Genomic DNA, 16,169 nt, shown 5'->3' on the forward strand with positions numbered 1-16,169 from the left:
AGACTGGAAAACAATAGGGCTTTACCTTGAGAGTGTGAAAAAGTCTTGAAAATAAGCTATTTTCCTTACCTATAAGTGTCCTAATGAATTGGATGGTTTTGTAAACATAGATGGTATCATGAAGAGAAGGTTGACAGGGCTTAAATAAAGCATTGGAGGATTTTTATTTAAGATGTTTAAGGGTGAAACACTGCAGGGACCATGATGCTAAATTTCTGAGAGAGGGGAACTTTCGACAGAGCAAGAGCATGAAACAAACAGTTAATGCTTGACGTGCTGCGAGGAGGTGCCCAGATTGGAGCAGCAGATGTGTCGCGGCCCAGTGTGCGCAGCACGGCAGGGTGACAGGCGTGCGTGAGGGGCCCCCGGCCTCCAGCTGCAGCACGAATACAAGGTTTGGACCTGGGTAGACATGAGGGATTCCAGCCCTTCTGATTGTAGCCAAAGAGACAGACAGGCTTCTGCACAGCCCTGATGAATTTTTTGGTGTGATCTTTTAGAGTCACCGTGGGTGAGAATTATTCCCCTAGCTGTCCTTGTCAGTCAAAATGAACATTAGTTGAAACAATGCGGTTTTAATGGCCAAAGAGGATTAAGATGACAGGTCAGAGGGAGGCAGTTAAGGGGAAGGTAACAGATAACAAAGAGGTCAGCTGAGTGGATTGGCAATGAAAGAATAGTTTTTAGAAGGAAATTTGGTGGTGGTGGTGGTGGTGTGTGTGTGTGAGAGAGAGAGACAGGTAAGATATCGAGGTGATAGCAATAGGGAAGAAAAGTTCCAGGAAAGCATGGAAAATACAAACTGGAAAAGATTTCTAGATCATCCATCTAGCTACCCACTAAAACTAATTTCCAAACACATTTATGTATGTATTTATGCCTCACTGTCTCATTACTGATAATAACTATACCAGAGAGGTTGCCAACAATGAATGTTCGGGTTTATTGGTTTGCTAAAGTGTGGTGGGGCTTGGAAAAGCTTGCCCCTTGGTGCTTTTCCACCTCGGTGTGCACACACGCAGCCACACGCACGCACATAGCTTAGGCTGAGTGCGGCGGCTTGGGATTCTGAGAACCAACACTGGAGAGAGAAAAAAAGCCATAATTAGCGTTAATTGTTCACCCTTCAGTTCAAGAATAGATGCTCTGGTGAATGGGAAATGAGAACAAACATTAATTATTGAGTAAGGGACCTTGGAGACAGACACTCTGGATTAAAAGGAGAGAGATAAATTGCATAATGAATGTTAATTTTCCCTCAAAGAATTGAGTGCTCAGTGGTTGGAATGGAAAAGAGGCTAAAACAGTCATGAAAGGGGAACCTCCATGTGTGACAGGGCGAGAGGCTGCGGGAGGGTTATACAAACACCCTCCATCACTGCTTCCGCCTTGCCCTTTGCCTCGCTCACAGCTCCCAAGAAATTTGCTATCAGGGTTTTCCTTAGAACTCTGATTATTTACCACAGTTTTCTGCTAGGAAGCTCTACCATTCCCCCCAAAAGCACGTAAGCCAGAAAACTGCCACGCTGCATCACTGACAGGCTTAGAGGCGCATGACACTGGAATTTATTTTTCATGTGTGCTGGTGGGAGTTCGACTTAAAATGAGGGGGGCGGCCAGGGCTGAGTGCCCTGCGGGAGAGGTTGTGCCCTGTGGGAGTGACTCGGGCTCAAGGGCCTTAATTGTTGTTTTATCTTAATTAAGATACACGACACACACCCCCTCACCCTAAACTAATCCTCTTAACTGAAAGTGAAAACAGAGAAAAGGTAATTTGAGTAGAAAATTAGAGATGAGAATTGTAGCCAATTTTGTCAAGAGGCTCTACAAAGAGGCTCATCTCTGGCTGCTCTCAATTCAGAGTGCTGGTTGATCCCTGAGTCCAGTGCCAGTGCATGGCCTTGGGGACCTTCCTGCTGCAGTGTCTCCTGCGTCTGTCCACTGTCCTCTCAGCTGTTGTCTGGGTGATTCTGCAGTAGCCTAAGTGCTGGACCTTTTCTCTTGCCTGTCCCTTTATGCTGGCACACACGTTGGGTTGTATGACATCTCTCCTCAAATATCTGTAGTTCCTTGTTGTCTGAATAGCAGCATTTCAGCTCTATCCTGGCACGGGAGGCCTTGCCTGGTCTGGCCCTGGCCTGCCTTTCAGCCCCATCCCCTGCCATGAAGCAACCCCCCCCCCCCCCCGCCGCCAGCCCATTCTCCCAGGCTCCTCATCATCCCACATCATCTCCTGTGAATACCCTTCATTCCTATCTCCTTGCCTTTGTTCATGCTGTTCCCTCAGTTGGTTATGTCTTTCCCTCACCTCTGTTTATCCACTTCTACTATTTCTCAAAAGTCAGTGCAAATGGAGATTCTCTGTAAAAACCCATTCTAGCCTCCTAGGTTAGAGTTAATGGCTCCTTCCTCGAACGCCCCTGACTTGTGTTATTTAGGCTTCTATTACAGCACTCATTTTATTCCACCTTATGGTAGAATTAGTTCCTTGAGAATCTGTTCTTACAAGGACTGAGAGGTCCCCAAGGGAAGTAGCTGCAGGGCCCGGAGAGGTGCCCTGGGGTGCGGGGTGAGCAGAGAAGAGCCCGTGGGACAAACAGGCCTAGGGAAAAATCCCAGCACTGCCACCCACCTGGGGTCATCAGTATGTGCAAGGGTGTTAACCTTCTTGGGTTTCCATGTCCTCACCAATGATAGGTGGATGAAAATACTCTGTCATAGGATTGGTGGGATGGTGGAATGAGATGCCGTGTGTGGCAAAGTGCCTGAGAGTGTTCCGTCTCAATGTTAACCCCCTCCTTGTCTCTTGTACTTGGTAGGTGTTTGGTACATTTTATGAAGGGAGTCAAAGACATGTGTAATGGGTCTTCCCTCTTTTAGGCTCGTGATATTTTGTATTGGAATTTTATATTAATTCTTTACAAAATGTACTGCAAGTATGATCTGGTTTGATTGTCACAAGGCAATGTGAGTTAGGACGGCAGACATTATTATCGTTGCATTAGGAGTTAAGGAACATGGTAAGATGCTGAAACAGAGGCTCTAAAACATGAAGATTTATTTCTCTTTCACTAAGAGTGCAGAGAGGGGTGGGCAGACTGGGGTGGCTCTGCTCCATGAAGTTATCAGGGCATCGTGGCTCCTTCTGTCTAACGGCTCCATCAGCTCACAGAGAATTGCCCTCTTCCATGGTTGAAGCTGTTTCACCACTACAACCAAATCCACGGGGACAGAGAAGGAAGAGGCTGAGCAGAGTCTTTTTAAGGAAAGGACCTGGAATTTTCACATGTTACTTCCACTCACACTTTATTAGCCAAAACTTAGTCACGTGGCCATGCCTGTTTGTAAGGGAGGCTGGGAGATATACTTTCTAGCTGGGCTACCACGTGTTCAGCTGAATGTTAGGGTGGGCATTTTATTAGGAAAGGAATAATGGAAGAGTGGATCCTGGGAAATGAGTCTCTGCTACTCATGGTTTCAATCCGTATTTATAGACAATGTTCTGGGAGTACCTACTACGTTCTCTGGAATATTTAGAAGCAGATGGCGGGGGGGGGGGGCATCTACAGGAATTTTAACTCTAGGAGAGGAAAGAAAAAAAGAAGAGTGAGAAAGATCAAGGAAGTAAAGGAGTGCCTGGTGAGACACTAAGGAAGTAGCAGTCAGTGTGGGCTGAGGTGGTCAGGTAGGGCATCACAGTGAAAGTGGGACTTCAGCTACTCCTTGAAGCCTGGAAAGCTGGACAAGGGGGATGAGATGCAGTGTGATATTGTGGAAAGAGCTTTGATCCGAGTGGGTGCTGGAAGATCTGCGTTCGAGCCTTAGATTTGCCACATAAAAGATGTGTGACTTTGAGCAAATCACTGTACCTCTCTGGGCCTCAGCTTCCATATCCATAAAATGACAGGGTTTTCAAAGTGTGCTCTTATAGCCCTAGTGGCTCTCGACATACCACTCCTACCCCCCAAGAACCAGCTGAGGAGGGGAAGAATTAGCTGGGCTGTGGAGAAGTTAGGAGGACAGTCAGACCATCTCTACTTCAACCAGGGAGCTGTGCTTGTATTCACGTTATCCACCGGTGTCCTCATGAGTCTGACAAAATGCTTCCTCTGCTTAAACACTGACAAAGGTGATGCCTACATTCCCTCTCACTCTAGTGTTTTCCAAAACAGAACAAATGCAAAGGGAGGCAGAATTCATGGCTTCCCAGACTCTGTAAAAAAATGTAAGTGCCATCATATACGAAAAATAAAAAGAAATGAAATATTCTTCAACACTTCAGGGTGACTTTTTTCTTTAAAAAAATTTCTAGCGGATCGGAAAAAAACTATTATTTTTGACATTTTCCTTCTTTGAAAAGCAAAGAGTGGTAATGACACCACATTTTCAGCCATATGAGGTAGGGGAGTTTTTGCACTTACAGAAATCAGGAGAGGCTTTTGTCAAGAGAAAGGAAACTCCCTATAGTTTTTTGCTGGCTCTCAGCTGGTGGCTGTAGGAACACTTTCCAGTGTAAGCTGCTGAGACTGCTGGTTTCACTGTGGTGAGGTAAACAGCTCTGCTTCTCTCTGAAGTCTGGGGCAAACATAGCTTTGACAGCCCGCCCTGTGATGCATGGGATGGACCAGTTAGCCCCATGATTTCTTCAAGGAGAGTATATTGGTCAAGGCTCAGCACAGAACAGAAAGCACCAGGCATCATGAGAAGAAATGAGGTGACTACAGAGAACTCGGTGCTTACAAGTTGCCGCAGCAAATCTGCTGATTCAGAACCGATGTTTGGAAAAGAAAAATAAGAATATTCAGGAATTACCAAATGGCTGAGATTCTGCTCCGGGACTTGGGCAGCAGAACTGCCCTCCTGAGTCTCCTTGGGAAAGGGGTTTATTTAATTAACATGCTGCATTTATAGCTGGGAGGAATCTTGAAGTCATTAGCTGAGCACTTACCAAAGTGTGTTCCCCAAACTATTTAGATCCACATGATGTTGTACTAAAAAACAATAAATATTCGGTGGTCAGATAAGTTTGGGAACATTGCTGTCCTCATCTCAAAGAGCCATAATTCAAGTTAGCGTATTAGAGTCCTGTCTGGAGTCCTGCAGCAAGAGGTCTGCTTAACTTATTTGGCTTCAGAAACCTTTTGTTATTTTATGTAATTCCTGTTACCACCCCTATGAGGAATTGGAGCTCTGTGGGACATATGTTGTGAGGATGATCTAAACCCTATTTCTCTTTTTCTATATGAGGAAGCTGAGTTCCAAAGCAGGGAAATGATTTGCCCATGATCACAGAAATCAGTGGTTGGTAGAGCCAAGGCTTCGAAAATTTGGTTTAGAGTTTTCTCTCTTTTTCCTCATGCTGCCTCATCTAAAAGCCTCGTCCTTAAATCTGAAGCATCGTCACAAAGGCTACCCCTGGAAATCATACTCTGTCAACTACCCCACCAACACTCATCCCCATAACCAACAGTATCACAAATGACATGTGGGGAGAACAAACAGAAAGTCAAACCACTAAGCATTTTGTGCCCCCCAAATAATCAGTGTTTTGAGACCAGATGGGATATTCTTAGACCCTTTATCTTTTGTTTACCAATTGCAGACCATCAGGGAATGACACCAAGTAATATGGCCTATTACTGAAAACAATACTTACTCCCAAATCTAGTGACTTAAAACAACAAACCTTTATCATATCTCACACAGTTTCTGTGGAAATCTGGGGGTGGATTATGTGTGTGATTCGGGTATGAAGTCCCTTATGAGCCTTCAGCCCCAACGTCAGCCAGGGAGGCAGTCCATCTGAAGGGTTTGGTTCACTGGGTGCGGGAGCATTTACAGTAGCTCACTCACAAGCCCGGAGAGTTCATTCTGGCTGTTGGCAGGAGGCTTCACTTCCTTGCCATGCAGACCTTACCAATCCTTCCCGTGCTTCATGTCCTTACCGTCAGACTCCTTGAGTGGCTGCATATAGACACGGTGGTTGGCTTTCCCCAGAATGATGTTATTCAAGAGGGAAAGCAAGGAGGAAGTTCCCTTTATGGCCCAGTCTCAGAAGTCACACACCGTCACATCTGTTATATTCTATGTTTACTAGAAGGGAGCTTGCTATGTCCAGCCCACATCGAGGAGGAGATTTGCTCTCCCTTTTTGCAGGAATAAGTGTCAGAGGATTTGTAGACATATAGGGATGGGCAAAAGTAGGTTAATGATAATAATACAGTAATAATTAATTACATACAAGAAGACATCGTTTCACATACAACTATAAATCTACTTATTGCCTACCCCTGTATTTTATTTTTATTTATTTTATTTCATCTTTTAAATCCTCACCCAAGGACATGCTTATTGATTTCAGAGAGAGGGGATAAGAGGGAGAGAAACACTGATGTGAGAGAGAAGCATTGATCAGTTGCCTCTCACACATATCCTGAATGGGGGCCGAACCTGCAGTCTAGCCCATGTGCCTTGACCAGGAATCAAACCCATGACCTTTCAGTTTATGGGATGACTCTCTGACCAACTGAGCCACACTGGCCAGCGCACCCACCCTGATGTTTTAAAATCACCACACCAACAAGATTTGCAAGAGAGAAGGATGCTAATTAAATTACCGAAAACAAAACATGTTTGGAGGTGAAAATTCATCTAGGACAAGAACAAGTGCTAAATTGGGAAAACTCTGAAAGAGATCAGGAATTTAAATTTACATGGGACCTAGAGACCTAAATCACTGGCACAGATATCCTTGAACTTCTTGCAGTAAAAATTTCTGAATAAAAGAACTTTTGAAAAAACTTCTATAGCTGCCATTGCAATGAAGAGAATAGATGAAGGACTTGAATAAAGAATAAGCAATTTAGAGATCACATCCAGTGTTTTGACTTGTACCCTTTCAAGTTAACTTTTCCTTCTTAAGCCTTTTGAATTTTCTAAGTGGTACAATACCCCACCATGACTAAGAGGGTCAAATTCCATCTCTAGTCCTCACATCTTTTTTTCTCTGAAGGTTTATATTCATTTTCTTTTCTGTCTGAAAGCAAGATATCATGATCTAGTTGCCTAAGAATTTATTTCCAAATAGATGTTGACAAAGTCTGAGAGTCTCAGAAAAAAAGAGACAGATCATATTTACTCTTTTACTGAGGATTTTTTTTAATTAAAAAAAAAAAAAACAACCCACCAACCAATTATGATTCCAAAAGCATTTTGCTTGTGGCACCTGGGGTATTCAGTCAGTCAGCAAGCATGTCTTGAACATGTGATAAGAATGAGAGGTTCCCTAGGACTCATACATTTGGGAGCTAAACAGAAAACAGATGAGGACAAATACAGTGATCACAGAAGTGGGAGTGAGAGAGAGGGATGATCTGCGGCTGCGTCCCGGCAGTTCTATGAGATGAGGTGGATTTATTAAGGGAAATGTCCCAGAAAAGATAAGCCTTCCCCTGGAACTTAAACATATTCTAAATATTTGGGGGAATTTAGGCGGAGACTGGGAGATAAGAGAAAGAAGACCGAATGTTCCGGCCATTAAAGGAAAGAGAAAAGGGTGTGCCTGAATGTAGTGGGAGATGAGATTGGATGGGTAGGTCGGGATGGTGATCAAGATGGATCTGAACAACTTTAACTGCAAAGAGTTTGGTGTGGTTGGAGCAAATCCTTTGCAAGAATTAACATTTTTTTCAGTGTACTGCTTCTCAAAACAAAGCAAAGAAAAATGAGACAAAACAACAAACTTTTCCCATTAACAGTTAATAGAGACTGTTAGAAAGCTAGATCTGTTCCTTGGACCCTTGTAGGGAGTTGCGGGTTTAAGTTCCTGCCTCATATCCCAGGGCACCATCCAATCACCGTTAAGACAGCAAGTCTACCAGCTGTATATGGAGGAAAGGCTAGAGAGAGGCCAGTGATCGACTGATTTACTCACTCACTCATTCATTCAACAAGCTCACAGTGAATACTGTTAGGTTTGAGAGGCAAGTAGGATTATTGTTCATGCGACTGGTACAAGATGGCAGGCCAACCTTCATTTATTTAGCATACATTTCATTTCTCTCTCTTTGTGCAGAAAAAAATATTGAAAGATTTTTTAGTCAACATTTATTGTGATCCTGTTATGTATGCATCAGGCGCTGTGGTAGGGGCTGGGGATACCAAAATAAGTGAAACATCATATCGACCATGTGACAACAAAACTAAATATTTAACTTAAATATTCCTTTTATGTTTCTGACTCTTGTTTTGCCAAAAGGGGAGGTATTTCTCCTGGAACAGAGTGTACAAGTGTGCAGCAGGTGGGCAGAATCATATTTGCCTTCCAGCTGTTGTCCCAGCTGTGTCCCGAAGACAGTGCCCTCCACCTGTCTAACTCCTGCTTCCGCCAAGTCAGAACTGAGTTATTTTTGTACTCATATCAGAGCACAACCCAAGCAATGGTGGGAGTTCTTTAACACTGAATTTGGAACCAAATGCAGTCTGGTTTCTGGAAACCATGTATCAGGTGGCTAGTTCAACAAAAACAGACACAACGTGAACAGCCCAGAAATAACAGTCAAGGAGTTTTCCAACTGCTGTCAATGGAGGAGTCGACCCTCTCATTTCAGATGGAATGAGGAGCCTTGGACATTGGGAGGGACCGACTCAAAGCCACCTGACAACATAGAGGACAAGCTAGGGCTACTCAGATCTCTCGGCTCTGAATCCATGCTCTTTTCATTAAGCCGGTTGTGACATAACCCACCAACGCAGACTCTAATCTCCCTCAGCAAGAGGCCTGCTGGCTGTACTGCTCATGCACACACACACACACCCGATGGTGGTTCCTGGGTGGCTGACACGCATCACCCTCTGACTTCATTTCTTTCCCCTTTGCAAAATGGCTGCTGCACGGAGCCAGCATCTCCTTTCCAAACAGTTAACGCGCCAGAAAGGATTTTGGAAACCGCCTTGATGTCTGTCAGGAGCCAGATGATTCACGGCAGTGAATCAACACACATAACAAGGATACCCGATTGGATTACCAATTAGCCATCTCTACCTCGGGAGGGTGCTTGGAAAGAAGAGAAAAGGTGATGTTTAGTTTGGGCAAATACCAAAAGGGCTTTATCATTCTCATCAAGGCTTCAGCACGGCCCATTAGACCTCCTCCAAGCCACTCCACGGGAACTTCTCTCTCCAGATGCTCTAGCAAGAGTAAACTTGTTATGCAAACATTGGGTTATTATGTCTGAGCTACAGAAGCACCTCTGTGTCAGCGAGCGGGGAGAAACTGGCTGACTTGCGTCTGTTTTTAATGATGTCTCTGCTGCTGAGTAGTTTTGGAAGCTGCAGGTAAAAATCTTTCCTTATGAAAATGAGGCTGGCTTGGGATGTATCATCTTACCTTCACTCGACAGAAGCTTATCCGTTTGGGTGGGCCCTGGGAGGGAGAGGGAGACCTTCCCTCCATTTGCACTCAGCAAGAAGTATCCCAGTGAGAGGTCTCTGGACTCTTCTTGAAAATAAACATGAGCATGGGCAGTGTTAGCACCCGTGCAGGGAAGGAGGCTGAAGCAGGACCGTGCTCCCTGGATCTCTGGGAGAAATGCTAGTGTGCTCAGGGGCTGTTCAGAGTACAAGGTCAGCTCTGTTTCTGGGATTTGGCAGAGCAAGATTCCAGTTTAGTTCCTGCCCCCTGGAGGTAAAGGTAGGATGAACATAGTGTCAGCCACCGGCTGATACCATGACTTTGTGAGAGTCTGGAAAAGGTGGCCCCTCTGGGCTCAAGCAGCCCCTTGGTGCCAGCCTAGGCTGGAGGGGGGGGCACCTTGTGTGAAGGAAAGGGAGCCCCTTCTTGTAGGCGTGTGTAGCTCAGGCACGGCACAGGGTTCCGTGAGCCCGGCCTCTGTGTTCCCTCTGCTTTGTGCAGTGCTCAGCTTGTACCGCCATGCCCTCTGGGCCAAATGCTGGGCCTGCTTAGTGACTCCAGGGGGCTCAGGCAGGGGCAGAAAAGGAAGCCGTATTTCACTCAGTTGCTTTGAAAGACTGAAAGTGCTTGTTTGCCCCCACCTCCCCCATCTCTAAGGCGAAGGGATCAGGAGTAGAGCTGGCCACCAGCGAATGAGACATCTACAAGGACACGAACAGATACACAAACACACAGAAGCATGATATGCACACAAAAAAACACACACATTTACAGAGATGTGCACACATACTGATGCACAGGAACATATGTACACCCACAAGGCAAGTGTGCACACATATGCACACGTACCACACATGAACAGCAACACCTACACTGATGTGTGCACCTTGTTTGCAGACATACATGCATTCCTGCATAATCACACACATGCATACATAGGTGTGGGTGAACCTACACAAGCACACACACCAACACAGGCATATTAGCATGTGTCCTCCCACACACCTTCACTAACACACACCCAGCTTACACACTTGGGGTTTCAAGCTGTACTCTTGTCACAGCCATGGCTCTGGCATTCATTCTAATCAGATTCTCTCTTTATCAGGATGGCTCAGTAAGAGTGTGTGTGTGTGTGTGTGCGTGTGTGTGTGTGTGTGTGGGGTGTGATGTGTCCTGGACTGTACAACCTCCTAGGAACGCCCTTGGTGCTGTCACGTGGTAGCCAACGTTTGGTTCCTTTGTATCAAAACTAAGAAAGCATCAGTTGCATGTAAATACAAAAGGGAGGGGATTGTAAAAGAAAGGTTCTCTCTCTGAAATGGTTGTAAGTGACAACAGTGACTTTGGAGGAAAACGGAGAGAAGTGGCAGGGGAGGGGATTTAATTTTGACCATTTCAGCCTTAAACAGAAGCTGTAAACACAGTGGAGTTATGTGTTTAATTGTGGATCTATGTATTTAATTTATGTTTATAGGGCTTCAAGTGCACATGCTTCGAGGGGGTGTTTGGGGGGAGAGAGGGAGAGACAGAGAGAGAGAGAGAGAGAGGAGAGAGAGAGAGAGAGAGAGAGAGAGAGAGAGAGAGAGAGAGGGAGATATTTAAACAGCCAGGCCTCTGTCTCTGGGTGAGCATGAGATGAAAATGAAAAACGTGGTATCTGTTGTCTTCTTGGTGCGTCTCAGTTCTCACATGCCTCTCACAGTGTTTCTTTCAGCCCTGGGTGTGATTCTGCTGTTAACAGATACTTTTTTCACATTGTCTGGCGCCCAAACAACCCCTTCTCCTTCATCTGCTGCTCAACCAGAGAAAGCAGCCCAGGGTTCTGAAGAGGGGGGGATAGCTGGCTGAGGTGCAATTTCTAGAAAATGGTTTGTCTGTCCCCAGCATGGTACCTCCCAATGGGATTTTCAGAGGCAATTTGGACTCGAAGCAATTTTATGAGCTGCTTTTAGATCAAAGCCCTCATGGAAGCTGTTACTATACTGTCTTTGCATCATTGCTCTTGTATAAGCATCTTCGTCTCCTAGACTGTCAGCTCTTAGGGGTAAGAACTAAGTCATAGAGGGTGTGGCCTTGCCCTACCTCACCCTTCAATAGAAATGAGGAGTCCTTCTTTCTCTGTGAACAGGTCACAGCCTCTGCCCTGGGCTGCAGGATGACTTCCCACTGCCCACGTCGCCGGGCTCCCTGGCCCTGGAGGGTTATGGCTGGATGTTGAGTCTGCCTGGTAAAGCCGGTAGCGTGTCTGCTGAGGAGCGCAGGGAGCACAGGCTGCTGTGTCATCACGTGTTGCTGCCAGCAGTGAGGAAAGCACAGAACAGCTTGGCAATGCGTGTTGGTGCAGCAAGCCCTTAAAACGTGTACTGACTCTTTGGGAATATGCATGGTGAGCATTAATTCCCCTGACATTTTGGAAACACTACTGATTTCCCCTTTTCAACGGGGTGGCTTTCTGACAGCTTACATCATGGGTACCTCGTGACCCTGGAAGGTGATTAAAATGAGCGTGAAGCCACAGACAAGCTAAGGTGGGGGCATCCAGGCTACCCCCACCCCCTGCCCCGCTGTCCCCAGAGTGATTACCTTGTTCTTCTGCTGGGAGTGCGGCCCTGGACCATCTCACATTTGGGGGGCCTGCGGAGCAGCCACAGCTTGATGTCTGGAGGCCGTCCAGGCTCCTCTGGCCCTCTGGACTTTTTCTTCCTTCAGTCGGGGACAGTGGTGGGGTCACATTCTGAAGTGGGGCATCATCATCTTCAAAAGCAAAAAGAGAAAAAGCATGAGTGGGGGAACCTTTGAATCAGCAACAAGGAGAAGCAACCTCTTTTCTAGCTTGGCTGATGGCTTATCCCACTTACTCTCTTTCCAGCCCTGCTAAGGAGCCAGATAACTCCCTTGGCCAAGGCGAAATTCCTCTTGGCTAAAACAGTGTCCTTTCTTCAGCTGGGGGAAAACTCCAAGAACCGGGAGGAACTGAGCTGTGGTGGTTGTTATTCTCATTCTACCGATGGGCTCCTGATACAGAAGAAAGACCAGAGAGGCTGCAGAGTCCTTCTAACCCTGAGTCCGAAGGTTCTTACTAGAGGAACCTCAGCCTTAGAGCTCCTGGGACCATTGGCTACAGAGTTCCAACCACAGAGCAATTTCCCTAAGCAGAACCAATGATCACATGGCTCCTCAAGGCCGTCAAGTACAAAGTAGCGCCCTCCAGATGGCGGTTGGAGGGTAATGGGATTGATGATGACACTCCACCTCTGTTCTCCCTTTCTCCTTCTCAAAACCAGCAGAGACGGCTCCAGGGAGGTGAAACCCAATAATCTAAGTGATTGAGACATGGTCTTAATCTCATGGAGAGTGAGTGGTTTTTATTTCATGTTAACACACTGTCGATGATGTTTGTATGTAAAAGCTGGCTTCCCAGGTGGTCTCAAAGAATCACAAGCTTCTTGTTTATTACAAAGGGAAAAAAAAGTTATCTTTACAAAGGAGAAATCTAGCCACCTTTAACCAAATAATAAAATTTAACACCACTTATAATGGAACAAGATATAACAAATGAAATAAACATAAAGGGATATTTTGTGTCTCTTGGTGCGATGCACTGAGAAGGATACAACATCACCTTCTATTGTTGCCAAGAAACGTTTTTGATCAGAATCTAATCACAAGGAAACAGACACATCTGAATTAAAGTTCATTCTGTAAAGTGACTAGCCTATCCTCTTCAAAAATGTCAATGTCAATGGTCTTGGAAGAAAAATTCCAAGATCCGAATGAGAATGCAGCTGGCCGACACCTTGATTTTGACCCTGTGAGACTCTGAACAAAGAACCTAGATATACCATGCCCAGATCTGCAGAAGTGTGAGCTAGTAAATGGGTCTTTTTTAAAAAATATATTTTATTGATTATGCTATTACAGTTGTCCCATTTCCCCCTTCACTCCCCTCCACCCTGTACCCCCTCTCCCACCCACGTTCCCCCCTTTAGTTCATGTCCATGTGTCATACTTATGAGTTCTTTAGCTTCTACATTTCCCGTACTATTCTTGCCCTTCCCCTATCTATTTTCAACCTACATTCTATGCTACTTATTCTCTATACCTTTTCCCCCTCTCTCCTCCTCCCACCCCCCCTCCCCCGTTGCTAACCCTCCATGTGACCTCCATTTCTGTGGTTCTGTTCCTGTTCTAGTTGTTTGCTTAGTTTCTTTTGGTTTTGCTTTAGGTGTGGTTGTTAATAATTGTGAATTTGCTGTCCTTTTACTATACATGTCTTTTCTTTATCTTCTTTTCTTAGATAAGTCCCTTTAGCATTTCATAAAATAAGGGCTTGGTGATGATGAACTCCTTTAACTTGACCTTATCTGAGAAGCACTTTATCTGCCCTTCCATTCTAAATGGGAGCTTTGCTGGATAGAGCAATCTGGGATGTAGGTCCTTGTCTTTCATGACTTGGAATATTTCTTTCCAGCCCCTTCTTGCCTGTAAGGTTTCTTTTGAGAAATCAGCTGACAGTCTGATGGGAACTCCTTTGTAGGTGACTGTCCCCTTATCTCTTGCTGCTTCTAGGATTCTCTCTTTCGTTTTTTACCTTGGCTAATGTAATTATGATGTGCCTTGGTGTGTTCCTTCTTGAGTCCAACTTCTTTGGGGCTCTCTGAGCTTCCTGGATTTCTTGGAAGACTATTTCTTTTGCCAGATTGGGGAAGTTCTCCTTTATTATTTGTTCAAATACGTGCTCAATTTGTTGCTTTTCCCCTTCCCCTTCTGGTACCCCTATAATTCGGATGTTGGAACGTTTAAAGATGTCCTGGAGGCTCCTAAGCTTCTCCTCGTTTTTTTGAATTCTTATTTCATCATGCTTTCCTACTTGGTTGATTCTATCTTCCTTCTGGTCCGCTGTATTGTTTTGAGACCCAGTTTCCTTCCCTTCACTATTGGCTCTCCTCCATGTATCTTCCTGCATCTCTTTTATGGTAACCTGCATCTTTTCATCTAATTTGCACCCAAAATCAACCAATTCCGTGAGCTTTCTGATCACCAGTGTTTTGAACTGTGCATCTGATAGATTGGCTATTTCTTAGTCACTCGAAAGGATGAGTCCTGGGGGACTGATCTGTTCTGCTGGAAACATGTCTTATGTCTTTCCCTGTCTCTCCTATTATTTTATTTATTTATTTATTTATTTATTTTCTCCAGTCTGGTCGCTCTTGTTACGGTGGGGGGCAGAGCCTTAGGTGTTCACTGGGGCTGGGCGCCCCAGTCGCTAGATTGTGACGTTATATGTGGGGTCAGGGGCAGGAGTGGGGAAAGAAGGGATCAATGGCGACAGTTCCATTCTCCTGGACTCAGACACTTCCCTGGGCTTCTGGGCTGCGAGCTCTGCCCTGGTCCACAATCGCTGCCCCACTGATTCCCCCAGCCGCTGCTTGCGTACTCAGGGATCACCGCTGCGCTCTTGAGCCCCAGCTGGCTGTTGCGCCGATTTTGCGCCAAATTTCCCCCAACCTCCGCGCGCCGCCGACCCACGCCAGCCCCGCGCCCGCTCGGCTCGTCGTCCCCTACCAGTCTGGATGTATGGGTCTACTTCAACTTCTTGGCTGTTCGACTTCCGTTTAGATAAATCCTCTGACAGTTCTGATATTATGACTGCAAATCATTGTTGTAAATTATTGTTGTTCTATTCTTGGTTGTGTGAGGAGGTACGATGCGTCCACCTATTCCTCCATCTTGCTGGAAGTCCCCCATAAATGGGTCTTTTTTTAAAGTCACTGTCCCCACCCCCAAAGAGTCAGTGTCATGAAAAATAAGTTGAGGAAATGTTTTAGATTAAAAGATTCTAAAGAGAAGTAAGTAAAAGCCGTGATCCTGAGTTGAACCCTGAATTGATTGGGGGAAAAGGCACTATAAGAAACATTATTGGTATAATTAGAGCAATTTAAATAAGGGGTATGTGTTAAAAAATAGTATTACATGTTAATTTTCTTTTTTTTAAGATTTTGTTTATTTATTTTTAGAGAGGGAAGGGAGGGAGAAAGAGAGAGAGAAACATCAATGTGCAGTTGCTGGGGGTCATGGCCTGCAACCCAAGCATGTACCCTGACTGGGAATTGAACCTGCAACACTTTGGTTCTCAGCCTTCGCTCAATCCACTGAGCTACGCCAGCCAGGGCTACATGTTAATGCCCTGTTTCTTGATTGTGATCATTGTACTGTGATTATCAAAGAGAACATCCTTGCTCTTAAGAGAAATGTGCTGCAAAGGGGTAAACTGTACAAAGTCCACAAGTTACTCTTGGATGGTTCAACAATAAAATATGTGTGTGTATAGGTATAAATAAAACCTAACTTTTATTTTTATGACATTAAAGGTGAAATAATACAGGGCTCAGTGAATAAGTGTATATGTGCAAACTCTGAGGCAACGGAATAGTCCCACTTACCAGCTCGAAGCACCCTTGCCCAGGGACCTCTGTGAGAAAAAAGTTGCCATGAAAATCTTGCCTCCTTGGACTCTTCATGCATCTGCTACTAGGTTGGGTCATGAACTGAACTAACAACAGAGTATCATGGACTTTTTAGACTAGCTTCTCCCTGGCTGGGTGGCAGAGGATGGACAAGCTCAAGATTCTCGGTCCCTGGTGGACACGGCAGCTCCAAACAAGTGGAGGGAAGAGCAAGGTGAGTAAAGCCCCAGACGAAATTCACTGCTGTTGCCACTGATCTCAGTGGCTCAGGCTGTGCAGCTGATGTC

The 16,169-nt window shown here is 45.3% G+C and overlaps 1 protein-coding gene across 4 annotated transcripts in view; it reads right to left on the reverse strand.

Annotated features, from left to right (window-relative positions):
* Nucleotides 1-16,169, reverse strand: part of KIAA2012 (KIAA2012 ortholog) — a 114,178-nt gene that overhangs the window by 61,561 nt on the left and 36,448 nt on the right. For 3 of the 4 annotated variants that reach the window (XM_036023056.1, XM_036023055.1, XM_036023054.1), the window contains one exon: nucleotides 11,999-12,169. In XM_036023056.1, the coding sequence (XP_035878949.1) occupies nucleotides 11,999-12,169 (171 nt within the window). Of the gene's footprint in view, nucleotides 1-9,388; nucleotides 9,500-11,998; nucleotides 12,170-16,169 lie in introns of all 4 variants that reach the window. The other variant, XM_036023058.1, reaches the window with a different exon arrangement.

This window comes from Phyllostomus discolor, chromosome 4, assembly GCF_004126475.2.
Source record: "Phyllostomus discolor isolate MPI-MPIP mPhyDis1 chromosome 4, mPhyDis1.pri.v3, whole genome shotgun sequence".
Lineage (NCBI taxonomy): Eukaryota > Metazoa > Chordata > Mammalia > Chiroptera > Phyllostomidae > Phyllostomus > Phyllostomus discolor.